The 22,920-nt window shown below is 39.2% G+C and overlaps 2 protein-coding genes across 7 annotated transcripts in view; one reads left to right on the top strand and one right to left on the bottom strand.

The window, feature by feature from the left end:
- Positions 1-19,019, bottom strand: part of ZNF248 (zinc finger protein 248) — a 28,376-nt gene extending 9,357 nt beyond the window's left edge. The window contains exons 1-6 of one of the 6 annotated variants that reach the window (XM_070364689.1): positions 18,911-18,993; positions 18,066-18,295; positions 17,164-17,309; positions 17,033-17,074; positions 3,889-4,015; positions 3,514-3,609 (exon numbers count right to left, since the gene is read on the bottom strand). In XM_070364689.1, the coding sequence (XP_070220790.1) occupies positions 3,514-3,609; positions 3,889-4,015; positions 17,033-17,047 (238 nt within the window). In that variant the 5' untranslated portion in view covers positions 17,048-17,074; positions 17,164-17,309; positions 18,066-18,295; positions 18,911-18,993. Of the gene's footprint in view, positions 1-2,976; positions 3,325-3,513; positions 3,610-3,888; positions 4,016-17,032; positions 17,075-17,163; positions 17,310-18,065; positions 18,516-18,910 lie in introns of those variants that run through there. The other 5 variants (XM_070364692.1, XM_070364691.1, XM_005910668.3 and 2 more) reach the window with 5 other exon arrangements.
- LOC138986103 (zinc finger protein 33B-like) overlaps positions 19,015-22,920 on the top strand; it is a 52,936-nt gene continuing 49,030 nt past the window's right edge. Inside the window, exon 1 of the mRNA XM_070364695.1 lies at positions 19,015-19,136. The gene's annotated coding sequence lies outside the window, so the exon portion shown is untranslated. The remainder of the gene's footprint in view (positions 19,137-22,920) is intronic.

A 22,920-nucleotide genomic window follows, 5' to 3' on the forward strand; every position in this document is an offset into this window, starting at 1 on the left:
TAACAAATTGCTCATTCTCAAAAACACACCTTTTATATAATTAGTTACACTCCAGCCTTGGCTCTTCTTGGGACCTGAACATCCTCCAGGAAATGCTACTTTAATTTAAAACAACAAACCACAAAACTAATAATAAAATAACAAAGCCAACAAACTCTACAACATCCCTATCATTTTCAGTCTCCACCTGCTGCCTTTAGAAGTTACTACCTGTTTAATTCACTGTAAGATGAAACAAGTCCATTGCTCAACGATACACCCTGTGTCATGATCACAGTCTAGGCAGGTGTTAGCAAAATTCTATTTCCTCTGACTTCACTGAGGAGACAGGACATTTATGATTCTTAAAAACTGATGTGCGTATGAATTATTTTCAACCTGTACTTCAGGATAAAATAAGAGAATGTGCATTTAGTAAAAATACTATAGAATGCTTTCTGAATGGATGAAAAAGAGTGATCTCTTCTAAACTTGGTTCAACAAAGTAATTATTAAAATATCAGAATCAGGAAAAGTATGAAAGGAAAGTATGGATACTTCTAGTTCTGGCCTCAACTATGTACTTTATACCATATATGGTGTGTATGTATATATATGTATGTGTGTGTGTATATATAGATATATACGTACACATATATATGTAATATATGTACATATATATCTATATATACTGAAAGTGAAAGTCGCTCAGTTGTGTCCAACTGTTTGTGACCCCATGGGCGATACAGTCCATGGAATTCTCCAGACCAGAATACTGGAGTGGGTAGCTGTTCCCTTCTCCAAGGGATCTTCCCAACCCAGGGATCGAACCCAGGTCTCCCACACTGCAGGCAGATAGATTCTTTACTAGCTGAGCCATGAGGGAAGCCCAAGAATCCTGGAGTAATATATATATATGAAACTTATTCCATCTCAGATTCAAATAATTATCTCAAGCTTCTCTTTGGGAAAACAACATCTCAGCAATGATAGAAACCCTAAGCAACAATCATATCATCAGGTATGAGTTTTGGGGCTACAGATGCTAGTGGATTAGGGTTATAAAATACAGACTATTTAAGTTACAGCAAAAAATTGATCACTAACTTAAAGTAAGTGAAATAATAATAACGCTTTACCCTCTGAGCCACTAGGGAAGCCCAAAATAATAACAACAAGCCATTATTATAGACCATGCAATGTTTAAACACTTTGCATGCCCAATTTTAATTAAGTTACTTAAAAGGCAAAATAAACCAAAGTGAAAATTATAGAAAAATGAGAAAATATTTAAAAGTGAAATTTAAGACATAAGATAGCATGAAGTTTAAAATGAACTCTGAAGAGCAGTAAAAAAGATACAGATATGTAAAACAGTGCTAGACTGTGACAGTCACTGAAAGGAGATTTTGATTTCATTTATTAATAAGGATCAACTTTGTTAGGCTAGTGAAAGATAAATTGGATGCTTTAGGCAGGAAAAAACAACTAGGAAGATCAAGTCAGGTATCAGTGACAAGTGAGAAAATGAATAGATGAATATGAAGAAGATGGAAAAGAAAATAACATTAGGAATTTGAAAAAACTAGTAACAGGGGATAACAGGTTTAGGACACTGAACCCATGGTTGCCATTTAAGGTAGTAATGGATGGCTGAATGTTCCTTATTTGACCCCTGGGAAACCAGGCTCTCTAATTTTCAAGTGACTCAGACTGTTCCCCTCAATCTCCTCTAATGACAAGATTTAGTGGATTCACACACCTTGTAAAAGCAGTACTGCACCACAACTACCTCTCTCATTTACAAACAACCACTCTCTAGAAAAGGGGTCAGCAAACTCTTGACTGTAAGGTTGTGGGCCTAGAACTAAGGATGTTTTTAAAGGGAAATATAAGAGTGAGGAGGAAGAGAAAGAAGAGAAAGATGTAAGAGGAGGAAGAGCAGCAGCAGCAATTGAGACCATGTGTGGCCCACAAAGCCTAAAATATTTACTGTATGGTCTTTTACAAAGAAGTTCTATGTATGTCTCTCCCAGAGTCTAGCAGTTATCCCAAGCTTCTTGTGACCAACTGTACTAACTCTCCTCTAATCACTCCTCCAAATTTTTTCTCTCAGTAAATAGTACTCTAAGTTATCAGGTACTGGAAACAAATCATTGAATTCATGCTCAACTCCTCCTCCTTTCGCACTCTACATCCAACCCAGTAACAAATCCTCTTGGCCTCATGTTCAAGATATATGTACAAATCCACCATTTTTCAGCATTTCCAACACAGCCTAAGCAACTAGCTTCTCTTCTCTGGGTATACAATAGTATCCTAACTGGTATTCTTTCCTTGCTTGTGCCTAAGCACCATCCACCCATCTCATGGTCACAACAGAGAAGTCAGAGAGAGTCTTTTAAACTGTAAATCCAATCTGCTAGCTTAATTTGATTTATATATACTGAAAAAAGCCTGAGGATTTCCCACATCACTCAAAATAAAATTAATATATCTGCCACAGTCCATGCTACTTATGACATCATCTCCTACCAATCTCCCCCATGCCCACTCACCTCCAGCTACCATGACATCGTTATACTTCCTTAGATACTCTAACAGCACACTAATCTGACAAGTTTAACACCAGCACCTGATGTTCCCTCTGCCGGGAGTATTCAGAATCCACAGAGCTCACACTTTAATTTATTAGAGACTCATATCTATTGTGTACCTCATAAAATATATTTTCTCTTGAAGTGAAGTGAAAGTCGCTCAGTCGTGTCCAACTCTTTGTAACCCCATGGACTATACAGTGCATGGGATTCTCCAGGCTAGAATACTGGCATGGGTAGCTGTTCCCTTCTGCAGGGGATCATCCCAACCCAGGGATTGAACTCAGGTCTCCTGCTTTGTAGGCGGATTCTTTACCAGCTGAGCCACAAGTGAAGCCCATTTTCTCTTGAATTCTGTATATTTGATTACAAATAGGATGTTATCATTCTCTAACCCCCTTTTCACTGCTTCAGCTCTTCACAGTACTTACCACCACCCAACACCATGTGTGTGTGTATACATGCACATACATCTTCATACACACACACGAATGCTTTTTGTCTCTCACTGTATTACACACTCTGATAATAGGGACATTCTTTTAATTATGTATAAACATAATTGGGTCATACTGAATGCTCACCATATATTTATTAAATGAATATATTAAAGTATTACATGAATCATACCATCTAACAAAAGATGTCCAAAGACAATAGATGGAAGGTGGACAGTTTTAAAATAATCAAGAAAAATTATCTCAGATGGAGCCAAATGAGTTTGGATTATGGATATAGGTAGATGACTCTAAAATGTCAAAGAAGAAAGGGAAAGATTTATGAGTGAAAGTGACATACAGAAGAATGTGATTAAGGTAACATAAGTATGTGGGCCAACTGTCAATCACTTTCAAAGGTCAGGGGTTGGAATCATATACCAATGGCCTAAGATCTCATTTCCTCTGGCTTCCATCTGCCTGTGAACTCACTAACTCACCTGAGTGCCACTGTTTTGGGAATCTTTCCTCTAGTATCCACGGTTCTTCTCCTTGCTCGATCTTGAAGATCACTTCTGGCTTAGTAATGCAATTCCCTGTAAAGAGAGTAACACAGGACTATGGCTGAACAGTCTGGCTTCAAGAACTCTAAAAAAATGATGGGGAAGAAAGGTACAGCTTTGGGAACTATCTAAAAGAGGTGCCTAAATAAACCAATTCCCAAGGAGGTAAGACTACAGCATACTTTATAGTGGGCAAAAGGGACCAGTCATTTAGGGCCTTGAATCTCCATCAGAAAATTTCACAGGGAGTTTTTACATTTCATCAGCTAAGAAATGCATGCTACTGGTAATCATGTGGAAAAGAATTCTTACCTACTGAGACAAGGTGGCTATAATTTTCAAGGATCACGTCTCTGTATAATATCTTCTGAGCAGGATCCAGCAGGTACCACTCTTCCTGGGTGAAGTCCACACATACATCTTTGAATGACACTTGCTCCTGTAACAGTACATTCCTTTTCTATAAGAAATTGTCAGAGCTATACGAGTGGAAAATATTTAAAAGAATGACTTTGCCAACAAAGGTCCGTCTAGTCAAAGCTATGGTTTTTCTAGTAGTCAGGTATTGATGAGAGAGTTGGACTATAAAGAAAGCTGAGTGCTGAAGAATTGATGCTTTTGAATTGTGGTGTTGGAGAAGACTCTTGAGTCCCTTGGACTGCAAGGAGATAAAATCAGATAAAGTCTGAAAGGAAATTAATCCTGAATACTCATTGCAAGGATTGATGCTGAGGTTGAAGCTCCAATAAGTTGGCCACCAGATGTGAAGTACTGATGTTAAAAAAGACCCTGATGCTGGGAAAGACTGAACGCGGGAAGAGAAGGGGATGACAGAGGATGAGATGGTTGGATGGCATCATGGATGCAATGGATATAAGTCTGAGCAAGGTCCGGAAGTTGGAGATGGACAGGGAAGCCTGGCATGCTGCAGTCCGTAGGGTCACAGAGTCGGACATGACTGAGCAACTGAACTGAAATGAATCTCTTTAGTTTACTAAAAATTTAGGACTGCTTTCTTCAATGCTGGGCTTCCCTGGTGGCTCAGCTGGTAAAGAAACTGTCTGAAATGTGGGAGACCTGGGTTCGATCCCTGGGTTGGGAAGATCCCCTGGAAAAGGGAACGGCTATCAACTCCAACATTCTGGCCTGGAGAATTCCATGGACTGTATAGTCCATAGGCTTGCAAAGAGTCGGACACGACTGAGCAACTTTTGCTTTTCTTTAATGCTATACTATGTAGGATAAAAGTAGTATCTTGTATAAATTGAGTTTCCATGAGAGGGTGGAATGGTCCTAGTTGCTACAAATATTATTCTTAATGAGAAGACATACACATTAACATGTATTAAACTGGAAACTGTAGGAGCTAGCACTATACAAAACGTAGAATGGGATGACCAAGAAAAAGTTATTTCATATTATCTTTTGTATTATAAAGTTAACTTTTACTAAGGAAGTAAAAATTTCAGTTGTTAAAATGAAAAGAAGGATTAAAACTAATATGTTATGGGCCCTAACCAAGCTCACTCATGTCTGATTAAAGTGACCAGTTCTGTATTCCACCTGCCCAGCAGAGAAAAGGATGAATCCTCTCTACTTCAGATAATTTTTGGAGCCTCTCCTAATATCTGTGTTGTTAGAGATAATGCTCACCATCCAACAGAAAACGTCATGTTATACGAAGAGACAAGGCCAAAGGAAAAGGACAATGATAGCATAACCACAATGTTTGTTTGAGGAGGCCTTACAAAAAGCTGAGAAAAGAATAGAAGCAAAAGGCAAAGGAAAAAAGGAGAGATATACCCACTGAATGCAGAGTTCCAAAGAAAAGCAAGGAGAGATAAGAAAGCCTCCCTAAGTGAACAATGCAAAGAAATAAGAGGAAAACAACAGAATGGGAAAGACTAGAGATCTCTTCAAAAAAATTAAGAGAAACCAAGGGAACATTTCATGCAAAGATGGGCACAATAAAGGACAGAAATGGTATGGATCTAACAGAAACAGAAGATATGAAGAAGAGGTGGCAACAATATACAGAAGAACTATACAAAAATATCTAAATGACCCAGATAACCACAGTGGTGTGATCACTCACCGAGAGCCAGTCAAGTGAGCCTTAGGAAGCATCACTATGAACAAAGCTAGTGGAGGTGATGGAATTCCAGCTGAGCTATTTCAAATCCTGAAAGATGATGCTGTGAAAGTGCTGCACTCAATATGCCAGCAAATTTGGAAAACTCAGCAGTGGCCACAGGACTGGAAAAGGTCAGTTTTCATTCCAATCCCAAAGAAAGGCAATGCCAAAGAATGCTCAAACTACCGCACAACTGCACTCACCTCACATGCTAGTAAAGTAATGCTACAAATTCTCCAAGCAAGGCTTCAACAGTACGTGAACCATGAACTTCCAGAATTAAAGCTGGTTTTAGAAAAGGCAGAGGAACCAGAGATCAAATTACCAACATCTGTTGGATCATAGAAAAATCAAAGGAATTCCAGAAAAACATCTACTTCTGCTTCACTACACTAAAGCCTTTGACTGTGTGGATCACAATAAACTGTGAAAAATTCTGAAAGAGATGGGAATACCAGACCACCTTATCTACCTCCTGAGGAACCTGTATGCAGGTCGATAAGCAACAATTAGAACTGGACATGGAATGGACTGGTTCAAAACTGGGAAAGGAGTATGTCAAGGCTGTATATTGTCACCCTGCTTATTTAATTTATATGCAAAATACGTCATGAGAAATGCCGGGCTGGATGAAGCACAAGCTGGAATCAAGATTGCCAGGAGAAATATCAATAACCTCAGATATGCAGATGACACCACCCTTATGGCAGAAAACAAACAGGAACTAAAGAGCCTCTTGATGAAAGTGAAAGACGAGAGTGAAAAAGCTGGATTAAAACTCAACATTCAAAAAACGAAGATCATGGCATTTGGTCCCATCACTTTATGACAAATAGATGGGGAAACAATGGAAACAGTGACAGTCTTTATTTTCTTGAGCTTCAAAATCACTGAAGATGGTGACTGCAGCCATGAAATTAAAAGATGCTTGCTCCTTGGAAGAAAAGCTATGACAAACCTAAACAGCATATTAAAAAGCAGACATATTACTTAGCCTACAAAAGGTCTGTATAGTTAAAGCTATGGTTTTTTCCAGTAGTCCTGTATGGATGTGAGGGTTGGACCATGAAGAAGGATAAGTATTGAAAAACTGATGCTTTCAAATTATGGTTTTGGAGAAGACTCTTTAGAGTCCCTTGGACTGCAAGGAGATCAAACCAGTCAATCCTAAAGGAAATCAACCCTGAATATTCACTGGAAAGATGCTGAAGCTGAAACTGCAATACTTTGGCCATCTGATGCAAAGAGATGACTCATTAGAAAAGACCCTAATGCTGGGAAACACTGAAGGCAGGAGGAGAAGGGGACAACAGATGAGATGGTTAGATGGCATCACAGACTCAGGACATGAGTTTGAGCAAGCTCCTGAAGATGGTGAAGGACAAGGAAGCCTGGCATGCTGCAGTCCATGGGGTCACAAAGAGTCAGACATGACTGAGTGAATAACAACATAGAGGCTCAGATATTATAACACAAAAGAACTTCAGAATGAATTATAATTAATATAAAAGAGGAAAATATGAACAAAATAAATGAAAGGATGGGAGAAGTCAACAGATACATGGTATGTCTGTTGTAGATAAAGAATTAATAGAGCAGGCCTGAGACTGCTATCTTCTGAAAGATCTGCTACAAGGGTGTCTTGTGGCTGGTATCTGGGAATTTGGAGTTCATGATGGTTCTTACCAGTCCTTGGTAAGAATGGTTCACTGAGCCTGAACTGTTTGTGTGAACTATATGGTTTTTTCTGCTCATGTACATTCCTTCTGGAGTTTGAGACTTTGTTATATGTTAAGCAAACAGTACCTACGTGACTAGCCCCTAATAAACATTTTGAACGCTGAGTGTCTAATGAGATTCCCTGGCAGACATTTCACATTTGTCATCACACCTCATTGCTGTAGGACTTAAGCCTGTCCTGGGAAAAGTCTTAGGAGCTTATGCCTGGGGTCCTCTACTTGGGACTAAACCCCAAGTATCTTTTCCCTTTGCTGACTGTGCTTTGTATCCTTTCACTTTAATAAGTCACAGCCCTAAGTACAACTACATGCTGAGTCGTCCCAGAAAATCACTGCACCTAGTGATAGTCTTGGGGACCTCTGATAAATGTGTATACAAACATGTACATGTACATACATACATGCATAAAATGGGCATTCCAAAGTTGAAAATTATAATATCTGAAATTAAGAACTCATTAGATGGTTTTGTATGTATCCAACAAAAGTATCAAAATACATACAGCAAAAAGTGACAAAACTGAAAGGAGAAACAGACAAATCTATAGCCACAGCTGGAGACTTCAATACCCCTCCAATTGTCCTGAGAAATAAAGCAGGCAGAAAAGCAGTAAGTATATAGATGACCTGAACAGTACTGTCAATCAACATGATCTGAAATTTCTAGAATATTCCATCCAAAAAAATAAGCCACACATTCTACATTCTATTCTACCTCTTATGGAACATTCACCTAGATAGGTTATAGTCTAGGCCACAAAACACACCATAACAAATTTAAAACAATAGCTATCATAAAAAATATATTATCAGACTACAATGGAATTAAAGAGAAATCAATAAGCAAAAGATAGCTGAAAAATCCCTCAAATACTTGAAAATTAAATAGCATATAGGTCAAAAAAGAAGTCTCAAAGAAAATTTTAAACTACTTTAAATGAAATGGAATAAAAATGAAAATATGATATATCAAAATTTGTGGGATGCAGTGAAAGCAGTACCAGAGGGAAATTTATAGCATCAAATGCATATATTAGAAAAGATTTTAAATCAATAATCTAACCTTCTATCTTAGTAAACTAAAGGGAAAAAAAGGCAAACTGAGCCCAAAGCAAGCAAAATAAAGGAATTTTTATTAAAATAAATCAGTTAAATTGAAAATGTGGAAAAAAATAGAAAAGTCAATGAAACTGAAAGTTGCTTCTTTGAAAAGATCAATAAAAATTTTAAAAGCCTCCAATCTAACCAAGTAAAAAAGAAGCAAACTGTGAATCTCAGAAATGAAAGACAGATTTACACTACTAATCCTAATGACATTAAAAAATAATAAGAGAATACTACAAACAATTCTGCCCCTGAAAAATTGGTAACATAGATGAAATTAAAAGACACAGCTATGAAATTCACACAAAGGAGATAGAGATAATGTGAAAAGATTCATTTCTGCTAAAAAAATTAAATCAATAATTAAAATACTTCCAAAAGAGAAAGCACCAACCCAGACAGTGTCACTAATGAATTCTAATAAACATTTAAGGAAAAACTAATACAATTCTTCATAATCTCCTCCAGGAAATAACACTTCCAAACTCATTATATGAGGCCAAGTGAAAGTGAAAGTGAAGTCGCTCAGTCGTGTCTGACTCTTTGTGACCCCATGGACAGTAGCCTGCACCAGGCTCCTCCATCCATAGGATTTTCTAGGGAAGAGTACTGGAGTGGGTTGCCATTTCCTGAGGCCAACATTACCCTAATACCAAACTAGATAAGGATATTATGAGAAAAATAAAGATCAGATTATCTTTCAATAACAGAGATGCGAAAATCCTCAAACATGGGTAAATCAAATCTGACAATGTATAAAAAGAAATATAAACACAGCCAAGTGGAATTTATTGCAGGTATGAAAGGGTCCCTGGTGGCTCAGACGGTAAAGCGTCTGTCTATGATGCGGGAGACCCGGGTTCGATCCCTGGGTTGGGAAGATCCCTTGGAGAAGGAAATGGCAATCCATTCCAGTACTATTGCCTGGAAAATCCCATGGACAAAGGAGCCTGGTAGGCTACAGTCCATGGGGTCACAAAGAGTCGGACATGACTGAGCGACTTCACGACGACCATGACGACAATGAAAGGCTGGGTCAACATTAAAAAAAAAAAAACAAACCAAGAACATGATCCAATGTATCAGGAAGTCAAAGAAGCAAAATGACACAATAATAGCAACTAATGAAGAAAAAACAGTCATTTATCATAATGAAAAAAAAAAAAACCAACCTCTCAACCTCTCAGTAAACTAGGAATAGAGGGGAACTTTCCCAACTTGATGAAGAAGAGAACATCATACTGAAGGTTTGTTGCTGAACCACGAAAGACACTGGGATTCTTGGCCTCCAGAGAAGAATTCAATCCGGGGCCAGAGATGAGGCTTGATCGCTCAGAGTTTTTGTGTAATAATGTTTTATTAAAGTATAAAACGGATAGAGAAAGCTTTTGACATAGACATCAGAAGGGGGCAGAAAGATACCCACCTGTTAGTCTTTAGCTGGATGTTATATAGTTACTAGCAGTCTGTTAATGAAAGAAAGCAATGTCTCAAAACTCAGAGAATGGCACCAGGCCCCTCACCCACAGGATGCATTCTGAGGTAATCTTGGCACCAGGGGGGTCATCCAAGGCCATAAAATGATTGACTTGAATCTCCTATAAAGGCAGATTACCATACAAAAAGTTTCATTTACATGACTTAGGAGAACAATGTATGAGGATAACATAGTGGTTTGTCAAGTCAGTTCTAAGCCTTTAGGTGGAATCGACTTGAAGACAAGAGTCTGGGGTAAATGTATAGTACATTAACATAGCTTAACACAAACGTTTCCATAAGAAAAATGTATTTGTTAGCTCAAAATTTGAGAAAAGTTAAGTTCAGGTGGAACCAGGTGTCATTATGGCAACACAGTATTTTAAGAGAAATCTCTTTTTAAATTTGTGTAGAGAAGGGGAACTCCAGTACTCTTGCCTGGAAAATCCCATGGACGGCGGAGCCTGGTGGGCTGCAGTCCATGGGGTCGCTGGGAGTCGGACATGACTGAGCGACTTCCCTTTCACTTTTCACTTTCATGCATTGGAGAAGGAAATGGCAACCCACTCCAATGTTCTTGCCTGGAGAATCCCAGGAATGGGGAAGCCTGGTGGGCTTCTGTCTATGGGGTCGCACATAGTCGGACATGACTGAAGCGACTTAGCAGCAGCAGCAGCAGAGAAGGGGAAAAAATATATCACTAGTTTGTTTCCTCCTGCTGCTTAAGAAAGAAATTAAAAAAAAAAAAAAATGTCTGATACTTGCAGGCTATTTCCTCCATTTGGAGACCCCTGGCCTTCCTGCCTGTTACCCCCTCAATACTTACTGTTAGGACTTGACACTTTTCCCTGAAATGCAGGAAAAGAGCAAGGATGCTCTGTTTCAAGACTATTATTCAAGTCCTAGCTAGTACAGAAAGACCTAAAACAAAACAAACAGAAAAACCTGAAATAAAAGGTAGATGATTAGGAAGAAAAAATAAAACTGTCTTTATCTGAAGTCAACATGATTGTCTATGCAGAAAATCCCAAAGACTCTGAAAAAAGGAAAAGAATAAAAATCCTGGAAGTAATAAGCAAACATAGCAACATCATAGGATACAAGGTCAATATAAAAAAGCCAACTGTTTTCCCATGTCAGAATAAACTACTGGAATTTCACATTTTGAATGAAAAAAAACCATTTACAACACCACCACCACCAAAAAAAGGACTCAAATATAAAACTAATACATTACAGGGATATACAGAAAAACAAAAACTGATGGAAGAAATCAAAGATCTAAATAAAGGGAAAGACAGTCCATATTCATCACTCAAGACAATTCAGTATTGTTAAGATGTCAGTTCCTTCCAATATAATCTACAAATTCAATGCAATTCAAATTAAAATCCCAGCTATTTTGGAGACGCTGACAAATGATTCTAAAGTTTATATAGAAAGGTAAAGCAACAGAATAGCCAATGGAATATGGAAGGAAAAAGAGGATTTACACATTACCTGATTTCAAGACTTATACAAAGCTACCAAATAACATGTACAAATAACCAGATGTTCAAGCTGGATTTAGAAAGGCCAGAGGAAACAGAGATCAAATTGCCAACATCTGTTGGATCATCAAAAAAGCAAGAGAATTACAGAAAAACATCTACTTCTGCTTTATTGACTATGCTAAAGCCTTTGACTGTGTAGATCACAACAAACTGTGGAAAATTCTTAAAGAGATGGGAATACCAGACCATCTCACCACCTCCTGAGAAACCAGTATATAGGTTAGGAAGCAACAGTTAGAATGGACATGGAACAACAGACTGGTTCAAAATTGGGAAAGGAGTATGTCAAGGCTGTATATTGTCACCCTGCTTATTTAACTTACATGCAAAGTACATCATGCAAAATGCTGGGCTGGATGAAACACAAGCTGAAATCAAGATTACTGGGAGAAATATCAATAACCCAGATATGCAGATGACACTACCCTTATGGCAGAAAGCAAAGAAAAATTAAGCCTCTTGATGAAATTGAAAGAGGAGAATGAAAAAGCTGGCTTAAAACTCAACACTCAAAAAATGAAGATCATGGCGTCTGGTCCCATCAGTTTATGGCAAATAGATGGAGAACCAATGGGAACAGTGACAGACTTTATTTTCTTGGGCTCCAAAATCACTGTGGGTGGTGACCACAGCCATGAAATTAAAAGACGCTTGCTCCTTGGAAGAAAAGCGATGACAAACCTAGACAGCATATTAAAAAAGAGACATTATTTAGCCTACAAAGGTCCATATAGTCGAAGCTATGGTTTTTCCAGTAGCCATGTACAGATATGAAAGTTTGACAATAAAAAAGGCTGAGCTCTGAAGAATTGATGCCTTCAAACTGTGGTGCTGGAGAAGACTCTTGAGAGTCCCCTGGACTGCAAGGAGATCAAACCAGTCAATCCTAAAGGAAATCAACCCTGAATATTCATTGGAAGGATTGATGCTAAAGCTGAAGCTCCAATACTTTTGCCACCTGATGCTAAGAACCGACTCATTGGAAAAGATGCTGATGCTGGGAAAGATTGAAGGCAAGAGGAGAAGGGGACCACAGAGGATAAGATGGTTGGATGGCATCACAGACTCAATGGACATGAGTTTGAGCAAGCTCTGGGAGATGGTGCTGCAGCCCATGGGGTCGCAAAGAGTTGAGCACTTTGAGTGACCAAACAACAACAACTAATATCCAAGACAGGGCGTTATTGGTGAAAGAAGCCCATAGCTTAATGGAACAGAATAGAGTGTCCAGGTACAGATCCACTGAAATATAGTCACCTGATGAAATAAAAAAGGTATAGATGATGCATAATACTATGTAAGTTTTAGGTGTACAACGCAGTGATTCACAAGTTGTAAAGACTATATTCCACTTATAATGGTTATATAATTTTGACAATAGTGCTGTGTTATACAATATATCTTTATAGCTTATTTATTTTATACATAGAGGTTTGTACCTTTTAACCCCCTACTACCATGCTCCTCCCCACTTCCCTCTCTCCACTGATAACCACTAGCTTGTTCTCTATATCTGTGAGTCTGTTTCTTTGTTGTCATATTCATCAGTTTGTTTTAGTGAACTGATTTTCAACAAAGCCCTAAAGGCATTTAAATTGAGAAAAGACAGTCTTTTGACAAATGCTTCAACAACTCTACATCTATGCAAAAAAAAATGAACCTAGACACAGACCTTACACTTTATACAAATGTTAACAAAAATGAATCACAGACCTAGATATAAAATGCAAAACTATTAAATTTCTAGAACACAGAAGATAGGAGATCTATGTGATCTTGAGTTTCATGAAAAGTTTTTGAATACAACAGAAAAATCACATTCCATTTTTTAAAAAAGTACATGGATTGGCTTTCATTAAAAATATTTTACCCTGCAAAAGTCATTTCTAAGAAAATGAAAGGACAAGCCACAGACTGGGAGAAAATATTTGCAACATATATATCTAATAAAGAAGTTGCATTTAAAATATACAAAAGAATTAGTAAGAAAATAAATTGCCTAATTAAAAAATGGATAAAAAATGTGAACAGGTCAAGTAAAGACATACAGACAGTTCATAAATTTATGAACAAATGCTCAGTGTCATTTGTCATTGTTGTTGTTCAGTCACTAAGTTGTGTCTAACTCTTTGTGACCCCACAGACGGTAGCCCATCAGCCTCCTTTGTGCATGGGATTTCCCAGGCAAGAATACTACAGTGGATTGCCATTTTCTTCTCCAGGGGATATTTCTTACCCAAGGATCAAACCCACATCTGCTGCACTGGCAGGCGGATTCTTTATCACTGAGTCACCAGGGAAGCCCATTATGTGTATTAAGGAAATGTAAATTAAAACAAAAGTGAGATACCATAACACATTTATTAGAACCATTAAATCTAAAACAATGACAATGTCAATTTCAGGTCCAGATGCAGAACAAGAGGAATTCTCATTCATAATTAGAAATATAAAATGATACAGCACTTTTGTAAAATAATTGGGCAGTTTCAACTTTGTACAAAGCTGAAGTCTTAACATATGATCAAGTATTTTTAATTTCACACTCTAGCTATTTAAAAAACATGTATCTAGGTAAAAACCTACATATGTTTCTAGCAGCTTAATTCATAATGACCAAAAACTGGAAGGAACCAAGAGTCCATAGGTTAGTAACTTTGAAATAACTTATATATGTATGCTGGAATTGAACAATTAAGTAAAGAAATGATGATGGTGGTGGCCAAAATGCTGGAATGGGAGTTATAGACAAGCAAGGGGACAAGGTCAGAATGTTTCAGGTGATAATGATTACAGCAGGAGACATTAGTGTGAACTAATACTTAGCTTAATATAAATACAGATGGTTACATGCTGAAATATTCATAGATATGTGTTAGTATACATAAATATTTTCTTGTTCAGTCAGCTGACAGGATCTATAAGGAATTACAAACCAATAGCATATTCAGCCCTCCAGTCTTGGTTTCTAACACTAAACTCCAATAAAAGGAAGCAGAGCTCTTCAGGGGAAAATGGCTTATTCTAGGGCAGGAAATATGAGCCTGGACTATCTTCTAGCATCAGAAAGTATAGAAGAAGTACTCAAACAGAAACACAACAATGGGGTTCGTTGAAAGTGGTCTATTTAATAACCAAGGTGGGACAAACGATTTGAGCAACAAAGTGAACAAGGTAGTACTTGGACTATAATAAGTAAAAAGTAACTAGCCATGAGCTCATATTGATATTAAACACTGACTGAGTTAATAAATATTAAAATCTCCTGTGCAGAATGCCTAATTTATGTGGATACGCCACTGAGAAGGAGGGGTGGTATAACCCCCCACTTCCTTCCAAACAGTATATTACGAAAACAGAGGGAAAAAACGGGTAACTTTACAGTGGAGAAAGTTAATCTGCACAGCTTCAGGCTGGTGATCAACAGTGGTACATCATTTTTTGAAAAGTGAAAAGTCATTTGAGAGAATTTACCCCTGATAAGACATGACCAAATGACATTTTACCTCTCTGGTCTTTCTCCAAGAAAACAATTACCCCAATATAATCAATCATAGGAAAAACAGTAGACAATTCCCATGTGAAGGACATTCTACAAAACACCTGATTTATACTCCTCAAAACTGACAAGGTCATCAAAAACAAGGAAAATCTGAGGAATTGTCACAGCCAAGGGGAGCCTAAGGAAACATGATGACTAAGTGAAATGTGGTATCCTGAAGCAGAACACCTGCATGGGGAGGGGAGGGAGACCAGGAACAATTATCAAAAGACAAATGATACACAAGAAAATAATATTCTGTAACTTATATGAAAGATAAGCATTAGTATCACTAACATGCAAAGAGCTAACCAGACATTGAAAAAAAGAAAAAAAAGCCAGAAACCTAAGAGCAAAATGGGTAAAAGACATGAACAGATCACAGAAACATAAAAACAAGACATCTTTTAGATATGTGAAAAAAATCTTCAATCTCACTGAGCATTAGGATAAGTACAGATGTAAACTACATAAAATACTAATTTTTACCTATCAGATGTCAAAATCCAAAAGTGAACCACATTATTTCTATGGGAGAAGCTGTGGAGAAAAAGCACTCTCATGCAATGCCAATGTAAGTACAAAGTATCTATAATCCCACCAAACAGATCAAGTTTATCAATTGTAGTCAACCCTTTGGGAATTTATATATTCCCAAATATCACTTCTGGAAATTTACCTGACAGAATAAATCTCATTTCTGGGAATGTATATGATAGAATAAACCTAATGTACAAAGTTATTCATCAAAACATAGTTTATAGTAGCAAAAGGTTGGAAATAGTTAATTACTAGTTTAATAAACTATGGAACATTCAGAATTGAATTTCCATGTGATTATAACAAAGAAAGAAGTAATCCACGTTCTGTTACAGACAGATTCCCTGGGACAAGCCGAAAAAAGAAGTGAAAAAAGCAACCAAAAAAAGAAAGAATGGGAAACAGTGTTTAGACTCACTACTTGGTGTGGTTCTCTGAGCAGCAGAATCAGCTCCATCTGATTAGAAATTCACCTTCCAAGGCCCAACCCAGATCTACTGAATCAAAATCTGCATTTTAAAAGCCCTAAGTATAATAGATTCCCATTTAAATAAAAGAGGGCTCATACTTTCTTTCAACTGAATAAAGAAACACTGGAAGGACAAACAAGAAACCAGAAAGAATGTATACCTATAGCTGAGTGACTGTACACTGCAGTTTATCTGGGACTGTCCCAATATATGCCAGTTGTTCCAGCATAATCGTTAATAAAACCTCTCTCACTCTCAGTGAAAGAGACACGGTTTAGATGAGAAACAAATGTCACCCTACGTGGAGGAAGCCTAAGGTACAGAGAGGAAGGGATGTGAATTTTTACTTTCTCTGTATCACTTACATTTTTTTAAAAACCATGTTAATATACTAACAATTTTAAAGTATTTTAATTTTTAAAGACAAAAGTTGTCAGGAAAAATAGGTATCTGAGAAGAGCAGTTGTCTAAGAACAGAGAAACAATGGATAAGCAATAAACCCAGGGATAAGCAATGTTGGGGCAAAAGGCAAAGACAACTTCACGCTGGAAGAAGTTAGGAAAGGGAGAACTAGGACCGTAGCGTCAAAGACAACAGCAGAGCAGACTTTCAAAACAGACTATGCATAATAGTATCAAATGCTGCAAAAGGGTCCACTAAGACTAAGACAAAGACAAAAACTGGATTTGACTACAATTTGGTGGCTTTTTCCAGAAATGATTCAGGTGGAGAGGTATTAAAGGAGCAAGACTGCATGTATTAGGTTGAAATTTAAGTGGAAATGCAGAAGCAAAAGCCAGGACTATCTGCTACTGAAGCTAGAAACACAAATGAGCTGACCCCTTTAAAAACTTTAGAAAACTCATTTTAGATAAAGTGGGAATAAAAAAAAACTCACCTGGGATTTGTTCATTTTTCACTCTTAGTGGAGGACGGAGAGCTGAGGGAGAAAGAAGGAAGTAAGAACTTGGCTTGTCCTGTAGTTTCTGGATTCACCAGCCTACACAGCTCCACACACAAGACACTTACCTGCTCATGTGTGGCTCCCATTTATGTTGACCTTAGACCTGATACTTTTCACCGAGTGAATGTAAACTTTTGCTTCTTACTGATTTATTACCGGGTTTCCCTGGTGGCTCAGTCCATAAAGAATGCTGGAGACCTGGGTTCGATCCCTAGGTTGGGAAGATTTATTACCAATTTAGGTTTTGTAACACAGAAAAATTAAAAACATGAGAGGATTTTTAACACAGAACAGTAAAGTAAAGGATACACTAGGGATTTGTCATAACTGAGGTTCTAGGGGGTAAAAACACCTTCTCACTGCTGTTTAGTCACTAATCCTATCTGACTCTCATCTGCTGACACCATTAATCCTATGAGATCAGATAATCAAAGAAACCTCTGAAAAAAGGGATGGGAGTGTTTAAGGCAAGATTTATTTTTTAAAAAAGTCTGTTCTAAGCTGCTTACAATTTTCAAAAGGATCTTTTAATAAAAAACTAACTCTGACCTAACAAAATGGCAAAATGGGCTGTGGCCCAAGAATCTGCAGACCTGACTTTCAACTGTGATTCCGTCACTAACAAACTGCATGATCTGAGCCAGTCATCTTCTCGGGCTCATTTCTTTTTGCATCTTTCAATAAGAAACTGATAACCCAAAAAGGACCTGTCTGCACTACCATCCTGGGAGCAGGAACCTCAGCATTTCTCTAGAAGCCATCAATAATGGAACACTGCTCGAGGGCAGCTAACCTCAGGAAAAAGTGAATGGAGAGTTAGGAGAGGAAGAGGTGTTAGGCTCGGATAATGACAGAATTTTAACTATGGCTGGTGAGCCTTTCAACCCGAACTATGGCTTCACAAATTTCTAAAGAGGTGACATTTCCTGTGTAGCCTGTGTGCCCACCCCGCTCATCTCCAGCTCACCTCTCTTCTTAAATTTGTCCCAGACCTTCCACCATCACACAGCCTTCGATGGCTTCAGGACACCGTGTCATGATTATATACAACAAATAACAAATGAAGATATAACAAATAATAACTTAGGATCCGAGTAATGTTAACAGAGCCAGGAAAAGGCTTTGGTGGCTAGGTGGTCCAGCCCCTTCCAATCCATTTCACAAACGACTTAACGGAGGGGTCCAAGCTCCAGCCGCCTATACAGAACAAATACAACAGCAGCTGACAAAACGTGGGCGCTCAAAACAACCCAAAGAGGCAAGCACTATAGAGGTCTGCATTTTACAGATAAGAAAACCAAGTCTCTAGGCGGCAATTTGGTCCGGGAAATTCATTTATTTCTGGGCCCTGCAGGAGACAATGGTCTCCTACAGCCTCCCGGCTCCCCGTAAGCCTGGCGCAGGAGAGACGTATACGTCACTACGTGAAGTGCGCACAAACATGTCACACAGGCGCAATCGCTCTTCCCCTACCTCCCATCCGCCCCCCCCCCCACCCCCGTGGGCCCAGCTCACACTTCACGCACGCGCACTCCCCACCCGCGGCCACAGGACAGCGCCGCCCGCTCCGCTGAGGGGCGGAACACCTGCAGACCGAGTGAGCCTGAGAGGCCGCGTTCCCACACGGGACTCTGGCCCCTTAAGGCGGAAGCGCCCCCGCCTGCCGTCCCTTCAGTTCTGCAGACGCTGCAGACTCCCGGGGTCGCGCAGTGTTCGCGGGGCTCCAACCCACCACCCGGCACCGCTGCCTCGGTCGGCTCTCCCAGCCGCGCGGAGCCCGCTCGGCCCTCGCCCTCACCCTCCGGGGCTCACCCGCAGCTCCCTCGCCCGTGGACCTGGAGGCTAGGGATTGTTTCCCACGAGGGGCTGGAGGCCGCGGAAGGACGAGCCAGCAGCAGAAGGCGGGGATGCACATGCGCAGAGGGAGGGAGCGGCGCGGCGCGGCGCGGTAGCAGAGAGCTGGAACTTAGCTCCTGGTAGTTTGCTTTGGAAAAGTGGCTCTACCTTTAGAAGCATGCCTCGCTCCTAAATTGTAAAAGTAAGCTAATAGTAGTACAGTACCTAACGGTTTTTATGAAGATTCAGGATGTTTGTCTTGTACAAGCACTTAGGATGAGTTCCGGCACATAAATTGTTCAGTATGTTTCTTAAGATTATCTTTCCAAATATACACCATGCCCACTCTAGAAATCAGCTGGAGAGTTTCTGCCTTATTGACTGAACTGAGAGATTACTATCTGTTATACTCACTCCTGCTACCTGAACCCTGGATTCTGTCCGTGTCCCATAGAGATATGTCAAAGCAGTGTGCATTTTTGACTAGACACATCAAGTGGCACATGAATTTTATTTATGAAAGTGAACAGATGTTATTTTAGTTTTGATAAACTTATCTTCTAGCAGTTTAGACAGCAAATTTATGTAAAGTAAAATGATATCTGTGAGCAGCAGAGTTGTTCTCTGGAATGAGGAAAAAAGCGACCTAGCAGTTCAGTATTAATAAAAGTTGTTCATATATGCGAAACTGTTCATACATTAAACTTAAGGAAGAAAGCACTTTCTCATCTCTCCAAACCAACTATGTTTTCCCTGGAACCAAATATATATTCTTTTATGTGGGCATTCTCATGACATTTTTAACACAGTATAATCATATGACCTGTTAGTTTATGATGAACTTTTCATAAAAGAATATGTAGTTAACTCTTTCTGGTCAACGTCATTTAAATTTTTTTAATAACTTTAAGTTGCTCAGATTGGTCCCATGTACTCTTCACCCAGTTTCCCTTAATTGTTAACATTTTGCAAAACCGTGTACATTTAGCAAAACTAAGAAAGTGATATGGGTACAATTCTAATGAAACTAGAGTTTATTCGTTTTTCCATTAATGCCCTTTTTTACTGATCTAGGATTCAATCCAGGCTACCACAGTATGTTTAGTCATCACATGTTTGGTCTCATCCAATCTATAATAATTTCTTGGTCTTTCTCTTTTATTACCTTCAGATGTTTGAAGACTAGTGGTCACATATTTTGAAGAGTGTCCCTGAATTTAAGTTTGTCTGATATTTTCTCCTGATTGGACTAAGGTTTTAAATTTTTAGAAATATCTCAGAGAGGATGTGTCCTTCCTATATATGAGGGGACACATGATTATCAACATAACTTATATTAGCCTTGGTTACTTCGTTAAGGTCGTGTCTGACAAGTTTCTCCATTATCTTTAGGATTTTTCCCTTTCCAATCTATGCTTAGAAGTGCAGTGTATACACTGGTTACAAAGTCTAGTGCACTCAGCGGGGGCAGAAATAAGCTGCATCTCAAATTTAGGGTGATATTTTTAAACTGCCACATTTAGTAGTAAATTTGGGTTGAGAAACTCTGAGGTTACGCAGATATACTCTTCCTGCTTAGAGTTTTGGCCACTAATTTTACCTTTCATTGGTGGATCTTGCACGCAACACTTATTACTGTGGTATTCCAATTTAATATTTCACCTTTTTCTTCTTTATTAATTGGAAATCTTCTATAAGAGAAGATTTTCATTCCCCAAATGTATTTATAACATCATTTATTTATATCAGTATGGATATTTGTTTTATTCCCAACTGTCGGGGGAGTGTGTAATTTCCTCGGTTCTGTCTCAATGCAAAGATCTGAAATGGCAGATCGGTTTTACAGGTTTGTTATAGCCCAGTTTTATTTGGCGAGCAAAGGATGGTACATCCTGGAGATGTGAAGACACGCTGACCCAAAAAGGACAGAGGTTCAATGTTGGCTCCTCTTTTTATAAAAACGTTTTGTCTCCTTCTGCTGAGCCTGTCCTGTGTAAATTGGACTAGCCAGGAGGTCTGTTTGTTTCACCTGTGGTACTCAATCCGGTCCTCAGATTTTCTTTTGTTGCATTTTCACGAGCTTTTTCCTTTCTTTGTCTTTTAGCCACTGCCATTTTGGACTCTTTTTTCCTATTCTAACTACCTAACAATTCCCCCCTCAAGAGATGGGAGGCCCAATTCTTTGGGAATAGGGGTGTCGAGGTCTCTCTGGCTACTTCCTGCTGAGCTGGGATGACGAGGGGCATTGGGCCTCCCTCTCTTGCTAGTCTCAAGCGTCAGAGTCCTTATAGCAGTGTTCATCTAAGGGTGAGTGATATTTTCTGTGGTTGGGTGTAGTTTTCTATATCCTTGTTGAAGTGGCATTGCATGTTGTAGCTTGTTGACCTGGGCAGACAAAATGGGTTAGACAATTGCTAATATATGGAGCAGTCATAAGCAGCATTAATATGGTGATAACATGGGTTAGTAGATGCATTAGCCAACTCCAAATTCCCCTTCGCCAGAAGAAGGATCCCCCAAAGAGAGATTATAGCCACCTTGAGGACTCTCCAGCTCGTTCTTTGAGATCCCATAGGATCTTAATTTTTTTTTTTTTTGAGGACTGTGAGACTTTCTTTAACTTTTCTGGAGGTATTTACCCAGCAACAACACGTCTCATTCAAGACGCCTCAAGTCCCTCCTTGTTCAGGGATCAGGAAATCTATCTTCTATCTGTTTTGGAGTACAACCACTGTCAAGCTGTGTTGGCTCTTTAGAGCTATCCTGAGAAACCTTATTCCTGGAAACTTAAATTGAGAATGTTCATTAGAATGACACTCATTTGTAGTCCTGGATAGATATCTGGAAGAAACACAAGCTAGAATCAAGATTGCCAGGAGAAATATCAATAACCTCAGATATGCAGATGACACCATCCTTATGGCAGAAAGTGAAGAGGAACTCAAAAGCCTCTTGATGAAAGTGAAAGTGGAGAGTGAAAAAGTTGGCTTAAAGCTCAAAATTCAGAAAACTAAAATCATGGCATCCGGTCCCACCACTTCATGGGAAATAGATGGGGAAACAGTGGAAACAGTGTCAGACTTTATTTTTCTGGGCTCCAAAATCACTGCAGATGGTGACTGCAGCCATGAAATTAAAAGACGCTTACTCCTTGGAAGGAAAGTTATGACCAATCTAGATAGCATATTCAAAAGCAGAGACGTTACTTTGCCAACAAACGTCCGTCTAGTCAAGGCTATGGTTTTTCCTGTGGTCATGTATGGATGTGAGAGTTGGACTGTGAAGAAGGCCGAGCGCCGAAGAATTGATGCTTTTGAACTGTGGTGTTGGGAGAAGACTCTTGAGAGTCCCTTGGACTGCAAGGAGATCCAACCAGTCCATTCTGAAGGGAATCAGCCCTGGGCTTTCTTTGGAAGGAATGATGCTAAAGCTGAAACTCCAGTACTTTGGCCACCTCATGCGAAGAGTTGACTCATTGGAAAAGACTCTGATGCTGGGAGGGATTGGGGGCAGAAGGAGGAGGGGACAACAGAGGATGAGATGGCTGGATGGCATCACTGACTCTATGGACGTGAGTCTGAGTGAACTCCGGGAGTTGGTGATGGACAGGGAGGCCTGGGGTGCTGCGATTCATGGGATCGCAAAGAGTTGGACACGACTGAGCGACTGATCTGATCTGATGTGATCTGATAGATATCTGAGATTTCCCAGGGGCTCACAGGTGTACTGAGTGCCCTCTTATATTTTCTTCCATGGCTTGACTCTTGAGTAGTGAATCCAAGAGTTGTGCCCTGGAACCTTGTCTGCTGTGGGGGTAGAAAGTATTACAGGGTAGGGGCCCTTCCGTGTAGGCTGGAGTTGAGCCTTTGGGGATCCATCTTTCCAGACTTTAATTAGGACTTGAGTCTCTGGAGCATATAGTGGTGGCTCTTTAGAATCTTTTGGGTCCTGGTTGACACCCCACAAGGCTATTTCTTGTTGGAATT

Source organism: Bos mutus, chromosome 28 (assembly GCF_027580195.1).
Source record: "Bos mutus isolate GX-2022 chromosome 28, NWIPB_WYAK_1.1, whole genome shotgun sequence".
Lineage (NCBI taxonomy): Eukaryota > Metazoa > Chordata > Mammalia > Artiodactyla > Bovidae > Bos > Bos mutus.